Source organism: Anguilla anguilla, chromosome 10 (genome assembly GCF_013347855.1).
Source record: "Anguilla anguilla isolate fAngAng1 chromosome 10, fAngAng1.pri, whole genome shotgun sequence".
NCBI classification, from domain to species: Eukaryota; Metazoa; Chordata; class Actinopteri; order Anguilliformes; family Anguillidae; genus Anguilla; species Anguilla anguilla.
The window spans coordinates 8332611-8352153 of record NC_049210.1 but is presented as its reverse complement, the minus strand read 5'-3'; the positions used below and the strand labels follow the sequence as shown (position 1 = coordinate 8352153).

The 19543-nt window shown below is 42.9% G+C and overlaps 2 protein-coding genes across 6 annotated transcripts; one reads left to right on the top strand and one right to left on the bottom strand.

The window, feature by feature from the left end:
- Positions 1-716: 716 nt before the first annotated feature.
- On the top strand, positions 717-12871 carry ash2l (ash2 like, histone lysine methyltransferase complex subunit). Of its 5 annotated transcripts, none has more exons than XM_035380300.1 (18): positions 717-832; positions 1363-1429; positions 1848-1993; positions 2150-2238; positions 2651-2745; positions 3149-3244; positions 3345-3440; positions 3803-3878; positions 4609-4626; positions 5832-5858; positions 6509-6608; positions 6883-7100; positions 7495-7662; positions 7965-8158; positions 8647-8739; positions 9353-9451; positions 10546-10605; positions 10883-12871. In XM_035380300.1, the coding sequence occupies exons 1-18, from the start codon at positions 774-776 to the stop codon at positions 10988-10990; spliced, it is 1809 nt and encodes a 602-aa protein (XP_035236191.1). In that variant the 5' UTR covers positions 717-773; the 3' UTR covers positions 10991-12871. The 5 variants fall into 5 exon arrangements, with proteins under 5 accessions (XP_035236191.1, XP_035236190.1, XP_035236193.1 ...); XM_035380299.1 differs by having other exon boundaries at positions 4591-4626; XM_035380302.1 differs by lacking the exon at positions 5832-5858.
- A 244-nt stretch (positions 12872-13115) lies between these two features.
- Positions 13116-16306, bottom strand: star (steroidogenic acute regulatory protein). Its single transcript, XM_035380310.1, has 7 exons — positions 16190-16306; positions 15766-15873; positions 15355-15482; positions 14924-15082; positions 14232-14416; positions 13764-13857; positions 13116-13459 (listed from the first exon to the last, which is right to left on the bottom strand). Exons 1-7 carry the CDS (start codon positions 16251-16253, stop codon positions 13340-13342), a joined length of 858 nt encoding a protein of 285 aa, XP_035236201.1. The 5' UTR covers positions 16254-16306; the 3' UTR covers positions 13116-13339.
- Positions 16307-19543: the final 3237 nt, after the last annotated feature.

Genomic DNA, 19543 nt, shown 5'->3' with positions numbered 1-19543 from the left:
TAATACCTTATGGTTTCTTGTGCAAATATGCCATACATTTTCCATGATATTAGTACATAAGGCCATTAGGATTTCATGTGGAAGCATTGTGTGGAAATAAAGTTTGCAGGTTTGTTTTCATTAAAAAACTACATGGACTGCGTTTGTAGTTCAACCGTGTATATCATTTGTAAGGTGTGGATGTGCATTTTCATTTTTTTTAAAGACAACAATACAGACCTTAAGCGAGACATTGTTTGTAAAGGAAAGGAGATCGCAAAACACATAGGGCCATTTGTGAAGCAGTATGGATATTGTGATCTACAAACCCTTTGCAATGTCATTCCCAAAATCATGTGATCTTGGCACATTCTCATAATATAATGATTTCGATAATTGCTCCTTAATCCAATTTAAATGACTACAACCATTGTCATATTCTTATAAGACATACTTCAGAAATAACTATTCTCATTTTAAATATAATGTAATTTTTTTGTTTTATTTTTTCTTTTATCCCTAGTTTTACAGGTAATAGCTTCCCCGATATTTCTATTAACTCATAGAATGTTCATAAAAGTTTACGTTGGTCAAATTTTACTTTCTTTCTCTACATTTGATATTACATTTTAATTTGGAAAAGATATGACTAATTCTCTTCAAGCGTTTGCACAAGTTTTAAGATTCAGTGGTGTGTGGGGAAAAAAAACTACATAATTTGTAGTCCTGTCACAATTTCGCGATACTTGCTGTTCTAAATCTCGCGTGAAGCAGTAGCTACTGTTGTTTGAAAAATGGCGACAGAAGGCGAGGGAGATAGTGCGCCTTTAGTTGAAACTGAGGCTGGAGAGGGGTAAGCACAAAGAATAAGCTAGCTGTTTCATTACGCCTGTTGCTATAAATTCATAGAATTTATTTTTCGTTCACATAGCGGACACGCGAAAATAATCAATGGCGGTTTCCTAACTTCCGACCTGCATCGGGGCTCTGCTTGGTAGCTATTCATTGAATGAAAACAGCATTCATTAGCTAGACTAGCAAACGACGTTACAAGTTAAGCTAACGTAGGGCTAGCTAGCTTCTTTGCGGTTTGTTTATAGCAAATAGATATCTATCGATATGTCTTAAAAGCATCGTATTCCAACCGTACATGTTAAATTGTGTTGATACTTGGTGTTCACTTGTGTACATTCATATTTCTTGGGAAGCCACAGCTAATGCTGAGAACTTGGTAATAATAATAATGGCTCTGTTAATTTAGTCGCTACTGTACTGTAACAGTGTTGCTTATAATTTTCGTGCAAATGGGTAATGCAAACACTTTATCGTAATTTCCCAAATAGCAATGTTAACGAGCAAGCTAAATGACGTTTCTTATTTCAGTGATGCAGCATTTGGAGACTTGACAACCAACATGGACACAGAATCCTCAAATGGCAAAGAAGCTATGGTATTTAGCCAAAATATGAGCAGTGACATTTTCTCTCACACCATTCAGCCTTTTTTAACGGACGTTGTATTTCACTGTACAGTGCCGTGATAAAGTATTTGCTGTGCAAAAATGTAGCATTTCACAGTAATCCCAAAGTGGCCGAAGTCAAACGTGGTGTTGGTAGTGAATGTGATGGTGTAGGGATACTTTGCTGTCACCAGTGTGACAATTATGCAATAATAGTGGAAATCAGGTAGGGTAGTAAATACTTTTTTATGGCACTGTAAAAAATAAAATTAATTTAAAATGAATTAACATTTATGGCCTTGATATTTCATGTCTTAAAGATGGAATAGTATTCTATCTAATAGAATGGGCAATGGGTTTTATGTAGAACTCAGTGGAGTGACAGAATCTTTCCCCCGACTATGTACAGGACACCGCTGGAGAAGGGTCGGAAGCAGCAGATGCTCAGACCGCTTCGGGGGACGAGGACAACGGACGGCAGCTCGGGGAGGTGGAGCTGCAGTGTGCGCTCTGTATGAAGTGGTTCACCGCCGACACGTTTGGAATCGACACGTCGTAAGTACCCACCCCCTCTGTGGCTTTCTGTCCACGGGCATTATGGGAAGTTTGCGTAGAACGGATGGAAATATAACGTCTGATGAAGCTGCTTTGTGTAGTCCATGTTTATTCAGCTGCTGGCGATTATATGCCTTCTCCTTTTTTTTCCTGCAGAACTTGTCTTGCATTCATGACCAACTATGTGTTTCACTGCAATGTGTGCCATCACAGTGGCAACACCTACTTCCTGAGGAAACAAGCCAGTAAGTAATACAAAAAAAAATCTGGATGTATTGAATGACATATCTTGGAAACGCATCAAGGATGTCAGATATCTATACCCGTAGAGGACATCAGATTTCTGTGCTGTCTTAAATTTCTATATACATTAGCTTGGTTGTTTCCCGAAAATGAAGAAGGCCTATCTGGCAACCTTGGTTTTGATCTGAATATGCCCTGATATCTGCCTAGAAGAAAGTCCTAAATGTTGATACTGTACAACTGGTCATTAAAAAAAAAAAAAAAACATTTGTGGCAGATTGAGAGTTCAAAGACAATGCAATGGCAATGAGTCAGACGTGCATCACTTTAAAATCTGTTTAAGCTTGAAATGTAATAACTTGGGTGGGGGTTCCTGGATCAGAACCGTTATAGAGAATCACTTTTCCCCCCCAGATTTGAAGGAGATGTGCCTCACTGCTCTGGCTAACCTGACATGGCGGTCTCGGACTCAGGACGAGCACCCAAAGACCATGTTCTCCAAAGACAAGGTGAGCGTGTGGTGTCAAGGACAAGGTTTTCTTTAAGTTTACACTCTCGTTTTTAAATCAGGTTTTTAAGGGATCTGTCACTGTTGCTGTGAGAGGCTGTATTTACCCTGCTTCCACTCCCCCACAAAATTGTAGACCCTAGTTGAATTGACGTTAATGAAATGTGCACAGACTCATTGATGTTACACATTTCCTAGTAAAATGTTGAAATTTTGTTGTGTCTAATCGACTGCTGCTTTCTTGGCCAGGTCTCTCTTGAAAAAGAGATTTCTAATCTTAGTGAGACTAACCTGGTTAAATAAAGGTTAAATAAAAAAATTAATAAAATAAAAAAAGTAAATGTGTAAGTGTCCCATTAGCGGGCTTCTGAGGACGTTTGTGTGTTGAATTCCCTCCCCTCTAGGACATTATCCCGTTCATTGATAAGTACTGGGAGTGCATGACCACCAGGCAGAGACCTGGGAAACTGACCTGGCCAAATAACATTGTGAAGACCATGGTGAGCTCCTCTACCCATACTGTTTCGCTGTCTGACAAGTTTTTTATTTTAGCAACGAAACGCCTGTGCTGAAGTGCATCTGCTGCATGTCTGATTTCAGAGCAAAGAGCGGGATGTTTTTTTGGTTAAAGAGCACCCTGATCCCGGAAGCAAGGACGCGGAAGAGGACTACCCCAAGTTTGGACTCCTTGACCAGGTAGCACCCCAAAACAAACACATTTTGCTCTTTGTCTTTGTAAAACTTTGGCGTTAATGCTGAAATTGTTTCTCATGTATAAATGGTAGATGGCTGTTCCTACATTATCACAAACAGTTTTTGTTTTTGTCTCAATTCATGCACAGTCTACAGTGTCTGAAGGTCACCTTTCATGTTATTTTGAAATTTATTATAAATCTTTAGCTTTGCCTGGCCTGGGAAGAAAAAAAAAATCTGGTATATTTCAGTATAGAACTTAATGGTTATTTACGTGATGACAAAGCTCAAAATTGTTCAGCTTTTTAAAGAAATTTTTATATTTATGTGGGTGGTGTCTTTCCCTCTTGCGATGTCATTTGCAGGATCTCGCCAATATTGGACCCTCTTACGACAATCAGAAACAAACAACTTCTGTCGCAACTCCGGGTGGACTGAACGGTAAGGCCTCTGTTTTGCACTTCCTATCCAACACCATTTTTATTCAACGTAACTTTATGGATGCTCGCATTTACCTGTGTTCAGGTGTGCACATTCGGATCATGCATGGGACGTTTTTCTGTGATTGTAAGAGTCCGTATATGTAGACTGGATGACTCTTGAGCTCAGTTCAGACCAAAGGTTCACAAAACCGTTTTAGAGTGTCGTAGCAGTGTGAACCACCCGTCTCAAAAAGTCTGATCCCATCGCTTGCCTTTGCAATTCAACGATTCAACTTGTCTAATCACAGGTGACGAGTATTGGAATGTTGCAATGAGTTAGCAGTTGCGGCTTCTGGCGTTGCTAATCTTTTGTCTGAACTGGACTTTAAAGTGGCTTATAATAGCTTGTGGGCAACCACTACTACATTTTAAGGAGAGTTGCCACAAGCGTCTTTTATTAATGAACCATGAGAGAAACTTTAGGCCTTCATCGAGACGAGTGTTTGGTTATGGTTCAAAACAAAGTGGCCAATACAGTTTCATATTGTGCAGCATGGGAACACAATCCTGCAGACCATTTGCTCTCCATAACTCCTAGTTAACACCACAGTGTTACCTTTGTTGTGCATTGTGCTCTTAATGACAAATTATTATGATTACTTTAGGTGTTCAGTGTTTGATATCAGTGTTTGGAAATATCTAATTGCATTAATGGTGGCTGCCCTAAACAGCTGTACGTTGTGTTCCAGGTGGATCAGCCTTTGCAGGTGAATATACAGTGTTTTAGCTACTGGACCTTAAGGCCATTTTATGCTCCACAAGTCGCTTGTGTCTTTTTAATTTAGCGGTTGATTGTGATTTAATTTTGCTTGCCTTTCCTGGGCTTGGTCACCCCTGAGCCTCCCCAGTGCCCACACTAATCCCTGTGTCTCTGTTTGCTGCCTTCTATTGCTGCTGCTGCTAAACGCAAACACACACACAGACACACACAGACACACGCACACACGCACACAGTCACACACAGACTCACACACACACACACGCCTGCATGCTTGCATGCACGCACGCGCACATACACACAAGCACACATACACACACGCACGCGCACACACACACACACACACACACACAGTATCAGTGACTCCATACTTTCTGCATTCCACGCCAGAAATCAATGCACTTGATTGGCTCGTTTGAGCCCCAGAAATTAAACGGAGCTGAACTGCTTATAGGTTTTGGCACTTCATTTACTGGCAAGTGGAAACAGGAGGGCCTTCAATATTAACCTTTAGAAATGTTAAGTGGTTATAAATCTTAAATGTATCTTTCCGGCCATCTGTGGGTTAAATACTCCAGTAAAAAAAAAAAAAACAATGAAATGCAATTATCTGCTCAGGTGATAATTTGTTAATTGGGCAGAATTACCAAATAGCTGAGGAATAAGAAGTTTAAAGGTGTGGTGTTGGCCTTCCCTCTTTCAAACTTGCCAGACTTGACTAGTGCTCCATTTGTGTTATTTTTCTTCCTCTGTTATTTTAGTTTGTGGATTTTCATTTTTCAGGAACTCACTGCTTAATGTTTTAAGTATTGTTATCAAGGATAAGACTTTTTCTCCCCTAGGTATCTTGTGCATTTTAAAGTCTTTAAAGATTTTTTGGCCACTTCACATCATTAACACTGAAATTCTGGCTGTCTTTCAGCCACAGTATTTAATTTTTTCTCTATCTGTATATTTGATATAAATATATGCAAATGAAATAAATGTTTAAAAGATATCCAAATACAGTTCTATGCATCATAATATGTGTTACCGTGATGTGCTAACATATAAATCAATTCATATAATTAATTTGGATCGTGGGTTTTGGTGAAATGGAATCTGATCGAAACTGTAATCCATGAACTAAAATGCCAATTGCAGTAATAACCTGGTAATGTGGCCTGTGTTCTTGTTCTGTGGGTTGGCTTTCAGTCTGTGACCCAGCGTCCACATGCACACGTATGTCCATAAATCCTGGATTCTTTGCCCTTGTCTTCTACTCTGTCTGAGTTTGCTGTTTCCCCCCCCCCCCCAAAACCTGTAACCCTTTCCCCAACTGAATGGGTTTACCCAGAGTCAGCTGCATGTTGTTTTACAGTGGTTGGGAAGCCCATTGCATATGGCTCTGTTTTTTGTCTAGCGGGTATTGGGTTTGACAATGAATCGTGTTGCCACCCTCTGTCAGTTTAAATACAGGAAGGGTGGAGTAAAACTAATCGAATGTATTGAAAATTCAATTTTCAAAAAAAAGCAGATTTCTCTGTTCACAGGGATTAACTATTAGACTTGATTACAACCTACTGTGCTTGAAATTGCAACCAGAAATGTAATTTGAATCAAAATACTTTATTTTGCACTTGTGTGACATACGCAGACCAGCGAGTAAAGATGAATACTGTTCTGCTACACACTCGGTGTGTGCTTTCTCTTGCATACATGGCTGCGTGTGTGCACATCTGTGTTTGCAGCTTGGGCTGTGTGCGTGCGTCTGTGTGTGAGACTCGTGTGTGTTTGCAGCTTGGGCTGTGTGTGTGTGTGCGTGCGTGTGTGCGTGCGTTCACATTGCCTGTGGTCTAGGGCCCACCTGCTGAACTGTGTCTGTATGAAAGGTGCTCTGGCTCCTGGCGGGACGGGGAAAGGCCGTGGAGCCAAACGCAAGCAGCAGCAGCAGGAGGGGGGCACGACGGGTGCCGCCAAGAGAACTCGCAGGTAGGCCTGTCTGGGACCCCCCCCCCAACTGCACCCCTGGGGATGGAGCTTACCTTCCTGATGTCTCATAGATATTATTAGACTTGGGCTTAATAGTCTGCAGCCTGATTTTTGAACAAATGAATGAGAGATGATGCATAAGCTTTGCCAGATTCTGTTGTATGTAAATTTTAAATGTGCAGTCAGTCCATAATGAGTTAACATTGCTTCATGCTGGCTTTTACCTCTCAGATACTCAGTGCTCAGGTCGTTTGCTCTTGTCTGTCTTCCGCAGCGACCCACTCTTTTCTGCCCAGCGTCTGCCCCCCCATGGGTACCCCCTGGAGCACCCCTTCAACAAGGACGGGTACCGCTACATCCTGGCGGAACCAGACCCCCACGCGCCGGACCCAGAGAAGCTGGAGCTGGACTGCTGGGCGGGGAAGCCCATTCCTGGGGACCTGTACCGAGCCTGCCTGTACGAGAGAGTCCTACTCGCCCTGCATGACCGAGGTATGCACACACGCACACGCACACATATACACACACACACACACACGCACACACATATATATACACACACACACACCACATACACACACGTACAGACACACACACTTCCATGCTGCATTCTGCATGCAGAGGAGCCTATTCATGAAACTTCCATCTTCTGAAAATGCCACGTAACCAAATCAGAGAATAAAAGATGAAAGACCTTGCTGGCTGACAGTTAAAGTCTTTGAAAATGGTATTTAAACAATGACTTATTAAACCCTCTTGCTCAATAAAATGGAGAGAAGAGAGGAGAGCATGAATGTTTCCATCTGTGACCACGTTAGAGGAAGAGGTGTCTCAGCTTGTGGTCTGTGTGTGTGTGTGTGTGTGTGTGTGTGTGTTTGGTGCACAGCTCCCCAGCTGAAGATTTCGGATGACCGTCTGACAGTCACTGGGGAGAAGGGCTACTCCATGGTGCGGGCGTCCCACGGAGTGAGGAAGGGCTCCTGGTATTTTGAGGTGTCCATCGACGAGATGCCCCCCGATACAGCGGCCAGGCTGGGCTGGTCCCAGCCTCTAGGTCAGCGTCTCCCCGTCTGAACGCACACACCGTCACCCAGGCTGTATGCACAGTAATGATTCAAAAAATGATAATAATAAAATAAACTAAAATTTACTTGAACACATGTAGAATACAATGGCTGGTATGAAAAATACAAGCATGTAAAACTAGAAGCCAGCCACCTTGCACATCTTGTGGTATCTTGCATTGCTATGCAGAAAAAATAGCTTATCGTTTCTAATCGTGAAATGCTGTAGAATGGGCGGATGCTTCCGGAAAGGGGAGTGCCTGTTTGCTGATGGAGCTCTCTGTGGTCACAGGTAACCTGCAGGCCCCGCTGGGCTACGATAAGTTCAGCTACTCCTGGCGCAGTAAGAAGGGAACCCGCTTCCACCAGTCCGTAGGGAAGCACTATTCAGACGGCTACGGGCAGGGGGACATCCTGGGCTTCTTCATCGAGCTCCCAGAGAACACAGAGACTGCCAAGGCCCTGCCCGACACCTACAAGGACAAGGTATTACACTCGCTTTGGCTAGGAGAGGTGCTATACAGATGCTAAGGCGGAGTCATTCATTTTGTCCCCAAACCTTTCAATTTGAACCAGTGATCCAAAAAATAGCACATCATGTCCTTGGTATTTGAGATATGTCCAAGAACAGCGGTTTAAGTGGAGCTTCTGGGTGGCCCATCCTGTTTAAGTGTATAGACGGTCCCCATGGTCTGGTGTGGAGTTCAGTCCGGCTCACGCCTGACTTGCAAACTGCAGTGTGATGAGAAGCGGTGGCTGACATGTTTCAGAGGAGAGCACAGGCTTTCATGTCCTCTCCTTAATTAATAGTGGAAGTTGCTGTATTGAGTGCTGATGAATATGATGGTATTTACTGAATTTGGGAAGAAAAGACAGGAGCATTGAAAAAATAATTAATGGTTAAAATGAATAATGCAGTCTTTCTAAATAGGACATTTTTCCATTCACTCCCGTTGATGTTATTGTACCAACAGGCACTGATTAAGTTCAAAAGCTACCTGTATTTCGAAGAGAAGGACTATGTGGACAAGGCAGAGAAAAGCCTTAAAGCTGTGAACCCCAGCAGAGTAAGTATCTCCCACCTGCAGCATCTCCTTCATCTCAGTTACTCCGCTGCTCCTGTCCCTGAAGGCCATTCCAGATCCGAAGCCACCAGCTGACCAGGTTGTTTTAGATCTCCAGTGTGAAATTAGCTTTAGAATGTCTGCTGATGTCACTGAGATCCAGCACCTCAAGTCTTGATTCCAGAGTTGGTCTAAAAGGATCTGCTCAACCAGTTCAGGACTCCTTATTTCAGAAACGGTAGTTTGATTTGTCAGCCTTGATATTGACGTTTTAGTAGTTTTACTTGGTAACATTGAGTGTCGTTTTGAAGACTCTAGTTGTTTTCTGCTCTCGCAGTTTTGTTTTGAACTGGATTTAAGACTAGCACATCATACCATATGTGCATTTAAAGCTGCGCTAGCATTTCTCACGCTGGGATAAACTGCTACAGTGTATGCGCATACATGCCATTGCCACAGTCCATTCAGATTTTTCGAATAGACAGAGGCGTTAACAATTTTTCTGTGCTGTGGCTAGGAGTCGACCTTGCTAAGAAGGTCATTGTGATAATGTTGATGTAAAATCCAGATTACCTGATTTTTTAATCTCTCTCTTTCTCGGTTTCTTTCCTCTCAGATGATATTTTATAAGAATGGCGTGAACCAGGGTCTGGCCTACGAGAAGCTGTTTGAGGGAATGTACTTCCCCGCCATCTCTCTCTACAGGGGCTGCACGGTGAGTCCCCAAACAGCCAGTCTGGTCCCCCCAGAAAACTTTCACAATCCTTCCGAGTCCATGACCCACTTAATGAGCTTATCCTGTGACTCAGCCCTTATCAAAATGGCCTCCGGTATCCAGCCCTGTCAAAAAAACTGCATATGCACTGGTAACCGTTCTTGTAACAGGTTGGAGTATTTCATTTGACTGATGTGATGCTCAACGAAAAGTGCTTTACAAAAAAAGCGAGGTTCTCTTTTTTTGTGTCGTTCCGTGACTCGCTCCGTCCCTTCCCATGACCCATCGGTGGACCCCACGCCGCAGTCTGGGAATCGCTGCAGTAGTTCCTCCGTGGAGGCCAAGTTGGGGGAGTTTAAAAAAACGGTCTGATCTCCAAGTTCCCATCATGCAACAGTGTTTACAGTTGAATTACATGAAATCTCTTAATGACACTTCCTTGCGATTAGCGCACGGGCGCTAGGTTTCCCGTTGCTGTTCAGCGGTCCTGTGGTGGCGGGGGGGGTACTGACGCTAGCCGCGGGCCGCTGCTCTTGATTATTACCAGTCCTCCGGCTCTCAGGTCGAGCGGGTGCAAGTAATGACAGCCGTGCTTTTTAAGCGGGGTGCGCTGGACCTCCCTGACCACGGTCGCCGCTGACGTCACGGGACGTCACTGCGGTTACACTTGGGCGGTGGGGAATGCAGGCCTGGGGTCTGTCAGCCGTGCGCTCAGCTGCACAGGGAGGGAGAGGCCGAGGCGCTCCAGGCTGTTCCCAATCCTCTAAATCTCCTGTTTCCTCTGCAGGGTTATTACTGAAACTTTAGGCAATCCCTCCCAGCGCTGTAGGGGCAGAAATATCAGCTTGTTGCATTCAGCTGAAAAGAATTTGCCATGGATGTCTGCAGTGTTGTTTCAGGATGTACTTTAAAAAATAAATTAAATAAAAATAAAAACATAAAAAATTGAAAATGTTCCTCTCCGCTCTGAATATTTTATTATTCATTTTGTGAAGTTTATTTGTGTAGCATGGTTTAAATTGGCGTGAATCATCTTTTAATATGTCAGTGTAATCTTTCAACATGCCATCAAAACCTTTTTTTTTTTTGTGTAGGTGTCGGTAAACTTTGGACCACAATTCAAATACCCTCCTAAGGATATCAAGTACCAACCAGTGAGTACTCTTCAAATAAAATAATAATCTGTTCATAGCTCTTCTGTCATTGATATAGAAAGCATGGCTCAGTAAATTAGATTTTGACAGATATAACCACCCTTCCTTCTGTTTCTTATCAGTTTATGGACTTTTATTTTGAAAATTAGTTTGTATTGTCTGTAGTGCACTTGGTTAAAATATCCTAGGTAAATGAATAGTCTTGTAATGACTGTGCTTCTGAGCAATATTACTGCAGAACTGAAAATCTTTTCTCTTTCTCTCTCCCCCCCTTCAGATGAGTGACATGGGCTGGGGGGCCGTGATAGAGCACACGCTAGCGGACATGCTGTACCACGTGGAGACTGAGGTGGATGGCCGTCGCAGCCCCCCTTGGGAGGGCTAACCCCCCTCACCCCCCCACCCCATCAACATTACTGTCCCCCAGAACCCAATTTGCCTCATGCCACACAGTCAGGGCTAAATCCTCCACATCCCATTTGAAACATAAGAACCTGCAACCCAACCATATTGATCATGATCAAGGTGAATCGGGTCCCATAGAACTCACTGATTTACACTATGTGGCTTACAGTACATAGTTTGTACATTTGACTTTCCTGTACTAGCCTAAGACCGCTTGGGACTTCAGAAAACAGTTATTCCTGCGTATGAATAATTATAAATGTCTCCATGGCACTCCCTGTCAGTGACTTGGTGAGCGAATTATATCGTGCCTATGTTTTTCATTGGAAATGACACAAGCCCACGAAGGGAAGTTTTTGAACTCAACATGCAGCGCTTTGTGACCCACTTCTCTTCCCATATTGTACTGGGGCTGTTTAGACCGACTAGACAGCATTCATTTCCGAGTAAACCGTCATGCCTCATAGGAAGATATGATGTGTCTGAGTGTAACGTGTGCACTTCGCCTGGCTTATGGCCCATTGTGTACATCAGAGCTCAAAATGGGCGGTTCTGATTGGAGGGACGTGACTGGGAGCTGTAGTTCTTTTCACTGGTGTGAATAGCCAATCACCTGCTTGCTCTGTCTGCTCATCAGTCGTGGGGAAAGGCCCCCTTACCACGCCACTCAGCCCATTCCAGTCTGTTCAGCCAGTATTTCCACACAGTCGTATTAAACGGTCAGAGATATGTACATTCACACTGCATGTGCCAGCTTAGACGATTTTCACCCCCTCGCTTGACTAGCCAGTGAAGTTAATGAGCCCTGTCATCATTGCAATTTCTGTAAAATATTTTTTTTTATTATTTTGTATTGAAACTGATTTTAAATAAAAGTTTAAGTGGTGCTTTTGTCTTCTGTGAAGTCATCAGAGAATCCCTTTGATGCTTCCTTGTGGTGAAACCAATCTCTATACAGGTTATGGAAAGCTACAGTAGATAGTTACATTTTTGAACATAAGCCAAGTAAGATAACGTTATGTTGTACCATGACTTAGAAGGTGTAATCCTGATATGAATTGTATTAATCACTTTGATCACATCACATAAAGATGATCTTTAATGCAAGCATTAAACAATTTTCAAGAAACATACAGTTTTAATTCACAATAAATACAAAATCAACATGTGCATGTATGTGAATTGATGCTGTATCATGGCAGTATGTATAGGCTATAATGTTACATGGACAAGACTCAAATTATGCTGATTTAATTCCGTCCAGGCTGATACTGTCTCTACAGCTGGTACATTGAATGCACAGCATAAATGGCTGAGTGCAGTCCTTTATGGTGTACAGTGGTATTCAAAAGTATGGGCACTTTTTTATTTTCTAAGTGGAAAAACCTTAATCATGATACATTTCTTAAAATTTTAGTGCACATGTACTATTTTATTATACACTCAAACTTCTGCATACCATTGTGCATGTATTTGTATTTTGTCAAAGCCAAAGGCACCACTTTTCTAGTGGTTCCTATTTTTTGCTTGATTGAACCTGAGCTGGTAAAACATAATTTTTTGGGTATCTTGCGTGTCGAGCAGATAACTTTGGACAGAAGCATAAATTATATCAAATTATTTGTTATCTTTCTTTGGATTAAATGTAGGGATGGTCAGTGCTGGGTGTACTGACTGGTAGTCTCACCTGCCTGGCTTACTGTTTTCTCATATATAAATCAACACCGGTTCACTGTGATAAGAAACGTTCCACAGACATTGCAATTGTCATAATTTATTTGCTGAGCCAGGGTGATTTACAGCAGTGTTCTTTTACAATAAATACGGGCAACAAAATACAAAATACAAAGTGCAAATTCTACTTAGAAGGGGGTAGAATTAGATCTAAGCAATCTTCCAGTCCTCAAGCAGATTTGTGCTAGGTGAGGCACATGTACACTGAGCTATGTATGACTGGTAATGCTAACATCAATGTTGCTGAGCACTCTGGGAAATTGATTTTTCTTCAGGTCGTGGAATATCATTAGTCCCAGCACCAGAGAGCGGGTGTGCAGCAGTGGGAGATGAGAAATGATCCTGGTTACAATGCATGACCGTATTTAATATTTGTGTTGCAGTATTGCAGAAAGTAGCTCTGGTTTTGTTTGATAGACTTCGGAAGCGCCCTGCTCTCCTGAAACGGGCAGAACCGGCGAATCAGAGCCTCGGCGTGGAAGGGGTCTGTTTCTGTGTGGTGTAGACAGGAGTGTTGACAGTAGCTGCTGGGAAGGGTGTGGTCCTCAGTGTGCACGTGCCTCTTGGGGTGGGGAGGGGGGGCAGGGCTGTGACATCAGCAAGCCTGTGCTGCCTCCATGCTGTGGCCAGCTGCCATCCTCTGCCTCAGGTGCTGCGCAAAGTCCACCTGCGTCTGGGACAGCACCCTGTTGATTATGGTCTTCGGTATCCACCCCTGAGAGGCAGGCACAGACAAAAATTAGACTCCATTAGTTACTTCAGTTCAATAATTCGGGAGGAATTCTATGCACATTTCCGGCAATATCCCTCAATAATGAGGGTATCATTATTATGTTTCTAAGTTAAAGTCTTTTTGAACTCCTTTTTAAATGCCACTTTTTCAAGAAGCACCTGATTGGAGCAGACTTAAAAACCACAGAATAACTCACACTTTAATCACAGAACGCTATCTTGTTGCATTGTGCCCTCATAACATTCATAATAAACAGCATAAAGTAATGATTCTAAAGTAATGTTACCTTTAGGTCTATACTGAGCAACCAGGTGAATTTGGTTTTATCTGGGTCTTCGGTACTGGGTCGCATAACGATGCACGTTGGCCCGTTCTCTGCTCTGTAAAGGGAGACAGTGGAACATGTGATGTCAGTGCTAGTGTGAACCCTATGGAGAAAGTGTTATCACTGAAGGAAAACTCATATGTCTGGAAACATTTTAAGCGCCATTTAATAAATAATGCTTGTTATATTTACATCCAGCCTATTTCAGTACACAATCATGCATGCTACAAGTTGTGAGTTCAGTTAGTAGTAACAATATAGTCACACACACATGCTACAAATTGTGAGTTCAGTAGTAGTAACAATATAGTCAGACATGCATGCTACGAGTGGTGAGTTCAGTAGTAGTAATAATATAGTCAGACATGCACGCTAGAAGTTGTGAGTTCAGTAGCAGTAATAATAGCAGTAGTAATGATCCTCGCCTACCGGACGAAGCCCTTCTGTTCTGGCATGCCGGCGTAGTGCGTGGACATCCCCGCCAGGAAGCAGGTGGAGCCCCTGCGCTTGGCGCAGCGCACGCTCACGAAGTCCCGCGGCCCGACCACATTCCCCGGGGTCTCCGCCGCCATCTCGTGGGTCACCATGGTGTCCTGGCCAATCCTCTGCAGAATCTGGGGGGGGAGCCAGTCGGGAAGGCCGTTAATGAAAATACCTGAACCGTGCCAGTGTGCTGGCCTTTGGGTCTCAGCGGCTGGTTACTATTCCGATACCGTTTGATGTCTGGCAAAAATATGGCAACAGGTGATTGTAATGGGCCCAGATATGGATCCAACTATGTGAGGGAATTTGTACAGACGCGCACTTTTAAAAATACTGCAACTGGTCTCACATTGAACAAGCCTGGTTTGCTTTGTCTGTCTGTGTGTGTGTGTGCGTGTGTGCATGTGTGTGTGCATGTATCTAGAGAGAAATATAGATTTGTGTGTTATGATAAATAAATTTGAAGTTATGCCCTGCTATTTTCTATGACCTTTAAAACAACACTACAGAATTGCAAAGTCAACTTTGTGCAACAGCTACTGAAAAAAGACCGCAGAGCTCATCTGATCCGTGCTTAAAATTGCTAGCGTACAAGATACACGCAGCGTGCAGGAGCCACCCCCTTCTGACCCTCTTACCTTAATCTGCTTCACGTTGGGGTTCCACTCGCCCATCTGCTCCATGTTATCCACCAGCTCCCCGTACAGGTTGTCAGGTCGCTGGTCCAGTAAGACCTCCAGTTTGAACACTTTCCCAATGTCTGGCAACACCTTGCTCAGCACCTTGTCTCCATTGGCCTGCAATTAGAAGCGTAGGCTCTCAAGGTTTGCCACAAAAATCTGTTTTCATCGCTACAATTTCTGCAATTATACATGTTCAGTTCTACAAAAAGATACAACATGCAGTGATTCTGTTATGCTGTTACATTTGAAAATCGGTAGTTGTGTATTATGCACTGGAGATTTTAAATTATACAGTTGGCAGAAGTGCAGTCTTTAGACATCCGTTGGCATCCTCTGGTATGCCTCAAAGGCACACCCAAACCCCAAGGCTGTGCCAGTGTACTTACTGCCACAATCTCCGTCTGCCAGCCATCCTGGTCACTGAGGATGCTGATTGACTTCTGGAGGGCCTCTTCCCCCTGTTTGATGTAGGACATGTCCGTTTCGCTGAAGGCCTTCTCCTCGATCCTGCTGCCTGTGTAAGCAAACAGACGCTGAATTTCTGTTTCGTAGGCCTGGGCATCATGACCAGAGGGAAAAACAGCGTAGACCATCTTCCCCGGTGAAGTAATCAGAGATCCAGTGAAGTTGTGAATGGCTAAGCTCTATGTGTGTGTTAATGTGGGAGGATCTTAGGTGTCAGTCTTTATCGGTGTAAGCTACCATTGGCCACCCTGATGTAGCTGCCTGTTATCTGAGATGCGTCTCGGCCCTGTTGTTAAGAGGACACTACATGGAGGGTGTGTGTAGGGCCTTACTCAGTAGGGAGCTCCTCCTCCGGACCTGGCTGATCCAGCTGCTGGGCCCTGGGCCTGACAGCCTGCTCAGCTCATGGTTAATGGCAACCATGGCCGTCTTCCTCAGCCCTGCAAGGAAGCAGAGAATGTTCCAGAAAAATACAACCGGACATTTTCATGCTAACTATTTATTTTAAGTGGATAAAGCTCACGAAGCTCTTAAATATAATTACTAGAGTAATTCAAAAGCATACAAGTAAAAATTAAAAGAAGTAGCATTAAAGCTAAAAAGCTATATTGTAGAAATAACTATTCGGTTTCTAATATTCTTATTTTTGTGCTTAACAAGCTACCAACATATGCACAATATTTGTCAAGGCTACATGGACTTGCTGTAAAGTGCTCAATTATAATATTGATTTTAATATTTAAGGATGCTGCTTACCTGTCATGTTTCTTGCATGACGGTAGGAGATACCGGCGCACAGTTTGAAAGTTGCAGGCAACATGTCGTTCTAAGGCGCTTGGTGAAGGAAATCTATGTTCGTGCTCCGAAGCCAGTCGAGATAATACTGTTGTGCTCCACGCGTCCGCGGCTATATAACCAGACTGCAAGGCCGCGCCGCTGTCACCTCGCAGATAAAGCAGCACATCATTCAACTGTAACGTCAACCCTGAGGCCAAGGATGTGAAGCGAACACGGCGAGCCTGTCTCCGGCTTCCATAAACACTCTGTTTCAGATAACGTCCAGTGCTTTCCGCGCTTTCCCCGCGGACTGTGACAGTACGCACTCGAGCCCATCCGCATAAGCTCAGCAGGCCAAAAATAAAGTCAGTCGGAATACATTGACTGAAGCTAGCGGAAACCCTAAAAACGCACCTCAAACACAACCAGCGCATCCGTTCAGTGGGCTTATCTTGACCGAATGCTCAATTCCTAAGGTTACCGTATACACATTTCCTGGGTAACGGGAAAATGGTGAGGCGAGGGGGGAACGCTCCTCCATCAAGCAATCACGTATTTACAGTACAGTAAATTCCTTCTGCTGTGCTGGGATGTTCGGCTGCTTAGTGCGGTTTAGCGTAGCTTGGTACATAGCCTACTGTAAACCAATCAGATTAGATAAAGAAGTAGAAGGGGTTTTGGATTCCTCTTTGAACCATCGAGCAGCAGAGGCAAAACTAAAGATGTTTTTCCTTCACAGAATTATATAAAATTGTTCATAGTTCAACAGTTATTATTTTTACGAGCAATCACTTGCATGCAGTATCTTTTGCAGGCGCTATACTGCCCCATCAGCTCATATGCAGAGTGGATCCCTTATTTTCAACATTGATTTACTAGGTTTAGGGTGAGTAGGGGGATTTTAGTGAGTTGATCACACTCCAGGCTTCATTGCTGCTCCACTGCAGGAAGGGTGCGAGCTCCTGTACAGATAGAGCTGCTTGCCATTTCTTTGGGTGGAGTCACCATTGTGAAACAGTACAAGATGAGCCAGGGCACATTGAACCAACTGTCCTTTCCTGAATTCGCTGAACCTGCACGATGGGAACAAAATAAACCCTGGGGGTGAAAAATGCTTTAAAAACTGTCAGGGCCATCTTTGCTCTTTGCATTCTGAATAAAAAAGTATATGTATAATGGTGACAATGGTGAATGTTAGGGAAGGCCTTGTTGGGCTGGTGCCTTTTGTATTAGTCAGTGTAATTTAATTTGAACCTTTTCTCATTTTTGTACTTGTTTTGTATTTGTTTCTTGTAGTTTTCAGGACGGTTCCCACTTCATGTTTTGGTAATGGACAGTAATAGCGCTACATGCTCCATGGTGTTACTTCACCCAGAAGCTGTACCTCAGGTCTGATCCTCCTTTGGTCTGTCTGATTCAGCAGTTAGTCTTCACCAATGGAAGACCAAAATTCTACACATAAAATAGAGCACATATCGACAGACAGCAGCCGCACTAGGCCGGTTTTCTTAGCTGAATGTCTCTTTGGCGATAGTTAGCATGATGTAGAGGTTTTTTGTACAGATTTTATGAGACTGCTTATGGTACTTTTAACACTTCGTTACAAAAACTCCTTTTATTGTGTGTGTGTGTATATATATATATATATATATACTGTATAAATATATGGAATCCTACTGAAAATGTTGCAGAATAACATGATATATGTATATACGTATATATATATATGATTTATGCATGAATTGCATAATGTTGATGTCACCGTACAGTGGCATTGTGGTAAGTCAAGGTGAAACGTCTGTCAAACCTGGTCTGCATAAGCAGCTCAAACCGCCTGTGTTCTCAGCAAAATATTGTTTTAATGACTGTGCTGGAAAGTGACACTGAGATGTTCATCTTTTTCAAGAGCATGTTTACATCCTCTGGTCTTGAAGCTGCCAGATGTGTCATAATAAATTGTGCCTGCTGATTGGTCACCTTAACCCTTTTACCCCTCTGTCCCTGCTTCGAGATTCTTCATGGCATGAATTATTTCTTAAGCCTTAACCTTATCTGGCATGGCACAGACCAGTTTGAATTTGAACAGTCCGGTCTTGTGTTGCCTAGTAGATCCTCATCAGCTGCCTTGATCTGCTGCTTGCATTATATTGTATCGTTCAGTTTCAAGTGTGTTCAGTTTCTTTGTTTGCACTTTTTATATTGAGTTAAAAAGCAAAGGTATTTAAGGTTTAGCTTAACCAATGTTTTAAATGTTGTATCAGTCTGTGAGCGTGAGTGTAAGCATGTGAGTGAGTGCATTTTAATGTTTCATTGTGACATATGCACTTAATTCGTGAACTTTTGTTTTCACGTTATAGCATACCCCATGTGGCGTTTGTATTGTAGTGTATGCACACAACATAATTTGCCATTATTACATGCATAGTACTGCTTTAGAACACTACTGGATAAAAGTCCATTCTCATCAAGGGAACAACTGAATACAGAAATATTCTTTAACATATTCAGTTAGCTGTACGATTGCATAAATGGCTTCAGATCCCATTCAGTGGTATGGGCAGTTCTGTAGCTTTGTCTGTGCATGCACGTGCAGGCATTCCTTATGCAGTAAATTTTTCATTTATGCAAAGACATGTATTTTGTAGTTCTCACTCCAAAACTAATATTCAGATTAATAGTTTCATAATAGTATAGCATATGAACCTTTACAAAATTTGCTGGGACACTTTTGTCCTTGAAAAGCAAGCAAATGAATTCCACTGGGCCCATTGTGATGGTTCCCACTCATTTGTAATATTCTGACCAGGATAGTATTTATTGCCAGAGGAAATGTATACATTTTTCTTCAGATGTCTTTGTCCTACATCAATAGCAAAAATGTAAACAAAAAGGATGAATATAAACATGTGTTTTAAAGACCTCCTCCACTTTATAGAGGTGATGGTAAATGTATGCTAATGGTGAATGATAACTGGCTGATTTTTGGGCATTAGTGTTGAAATGGATGCGATATTTTGATTGGTAGTACAAACAACTGTTGGTTGTTGATTTACTAGCTGTACTGTGGTACTAACTGGACAAACACCTACTACTGTGGTGTCCACTGGAACACCTAATATTTGACTTTGTTCCATCCCAGGTCTGAACTACCTGATTGTTTGGAACATGACCCACCTGTAGCTCCAGGTACACCTCTGCCATTTGAAAGGCAACTCAGAAACCTGGGACTTCACCCCTCTGGAGTTCCAGGAGTGTGTGGTGAAGTGTGTGTGTGTGTGTAAGAATACGCTTTGTAAAGAGTCCTGGTTGTAAATGAAAAGGCCGGAGTCTTCC

Bases quoted from the DNA above. Each gene is read 5' to 3' on its own strand.
- ash2l (XM_035380299.1), top strand. From the start codon at position 774: ATGGCGACAGAAGGCGAGGGAGATAGTGCGCCTTTAGTTGAAACTGAG. The intron at 3,245-3,344 runs GTGAGCTCCTCT...GTCTGATTTCAG, and splicing joins ATAACATTGTGAAGACCATG to AGCAAAGAGCGGGATGTTTT. The intron at 3,441-3,802 runs GTAGCACCCCAA...TGTCATTTGCAG, and splicing joins AGTTTGGACTCCTTGACCAG to GATCTCGCCAATATTGGACC.
- star (XM_035380310.1), bottom strand. From the start codon at position 16,253: ATGTTGCCTGCAACTTTCAAACTGTGCGCCGGTATCTCCTACCGTCAT. The intron at 15,874-16,189 runs GTAAGCAGCATC...GCTTCCTTGCAG, and splicing joins TCATGCAAGAAACATGACAG to GGCTGAGGAAGACGGCCATG. The intron at 15,483-15,765 runs GTAAGGCCCTAC...TTGCTTACACAG, and splicing joins GAGGAGGAGCTCCCTACTGA to GCAGCAGGATCGAGGAGAAG.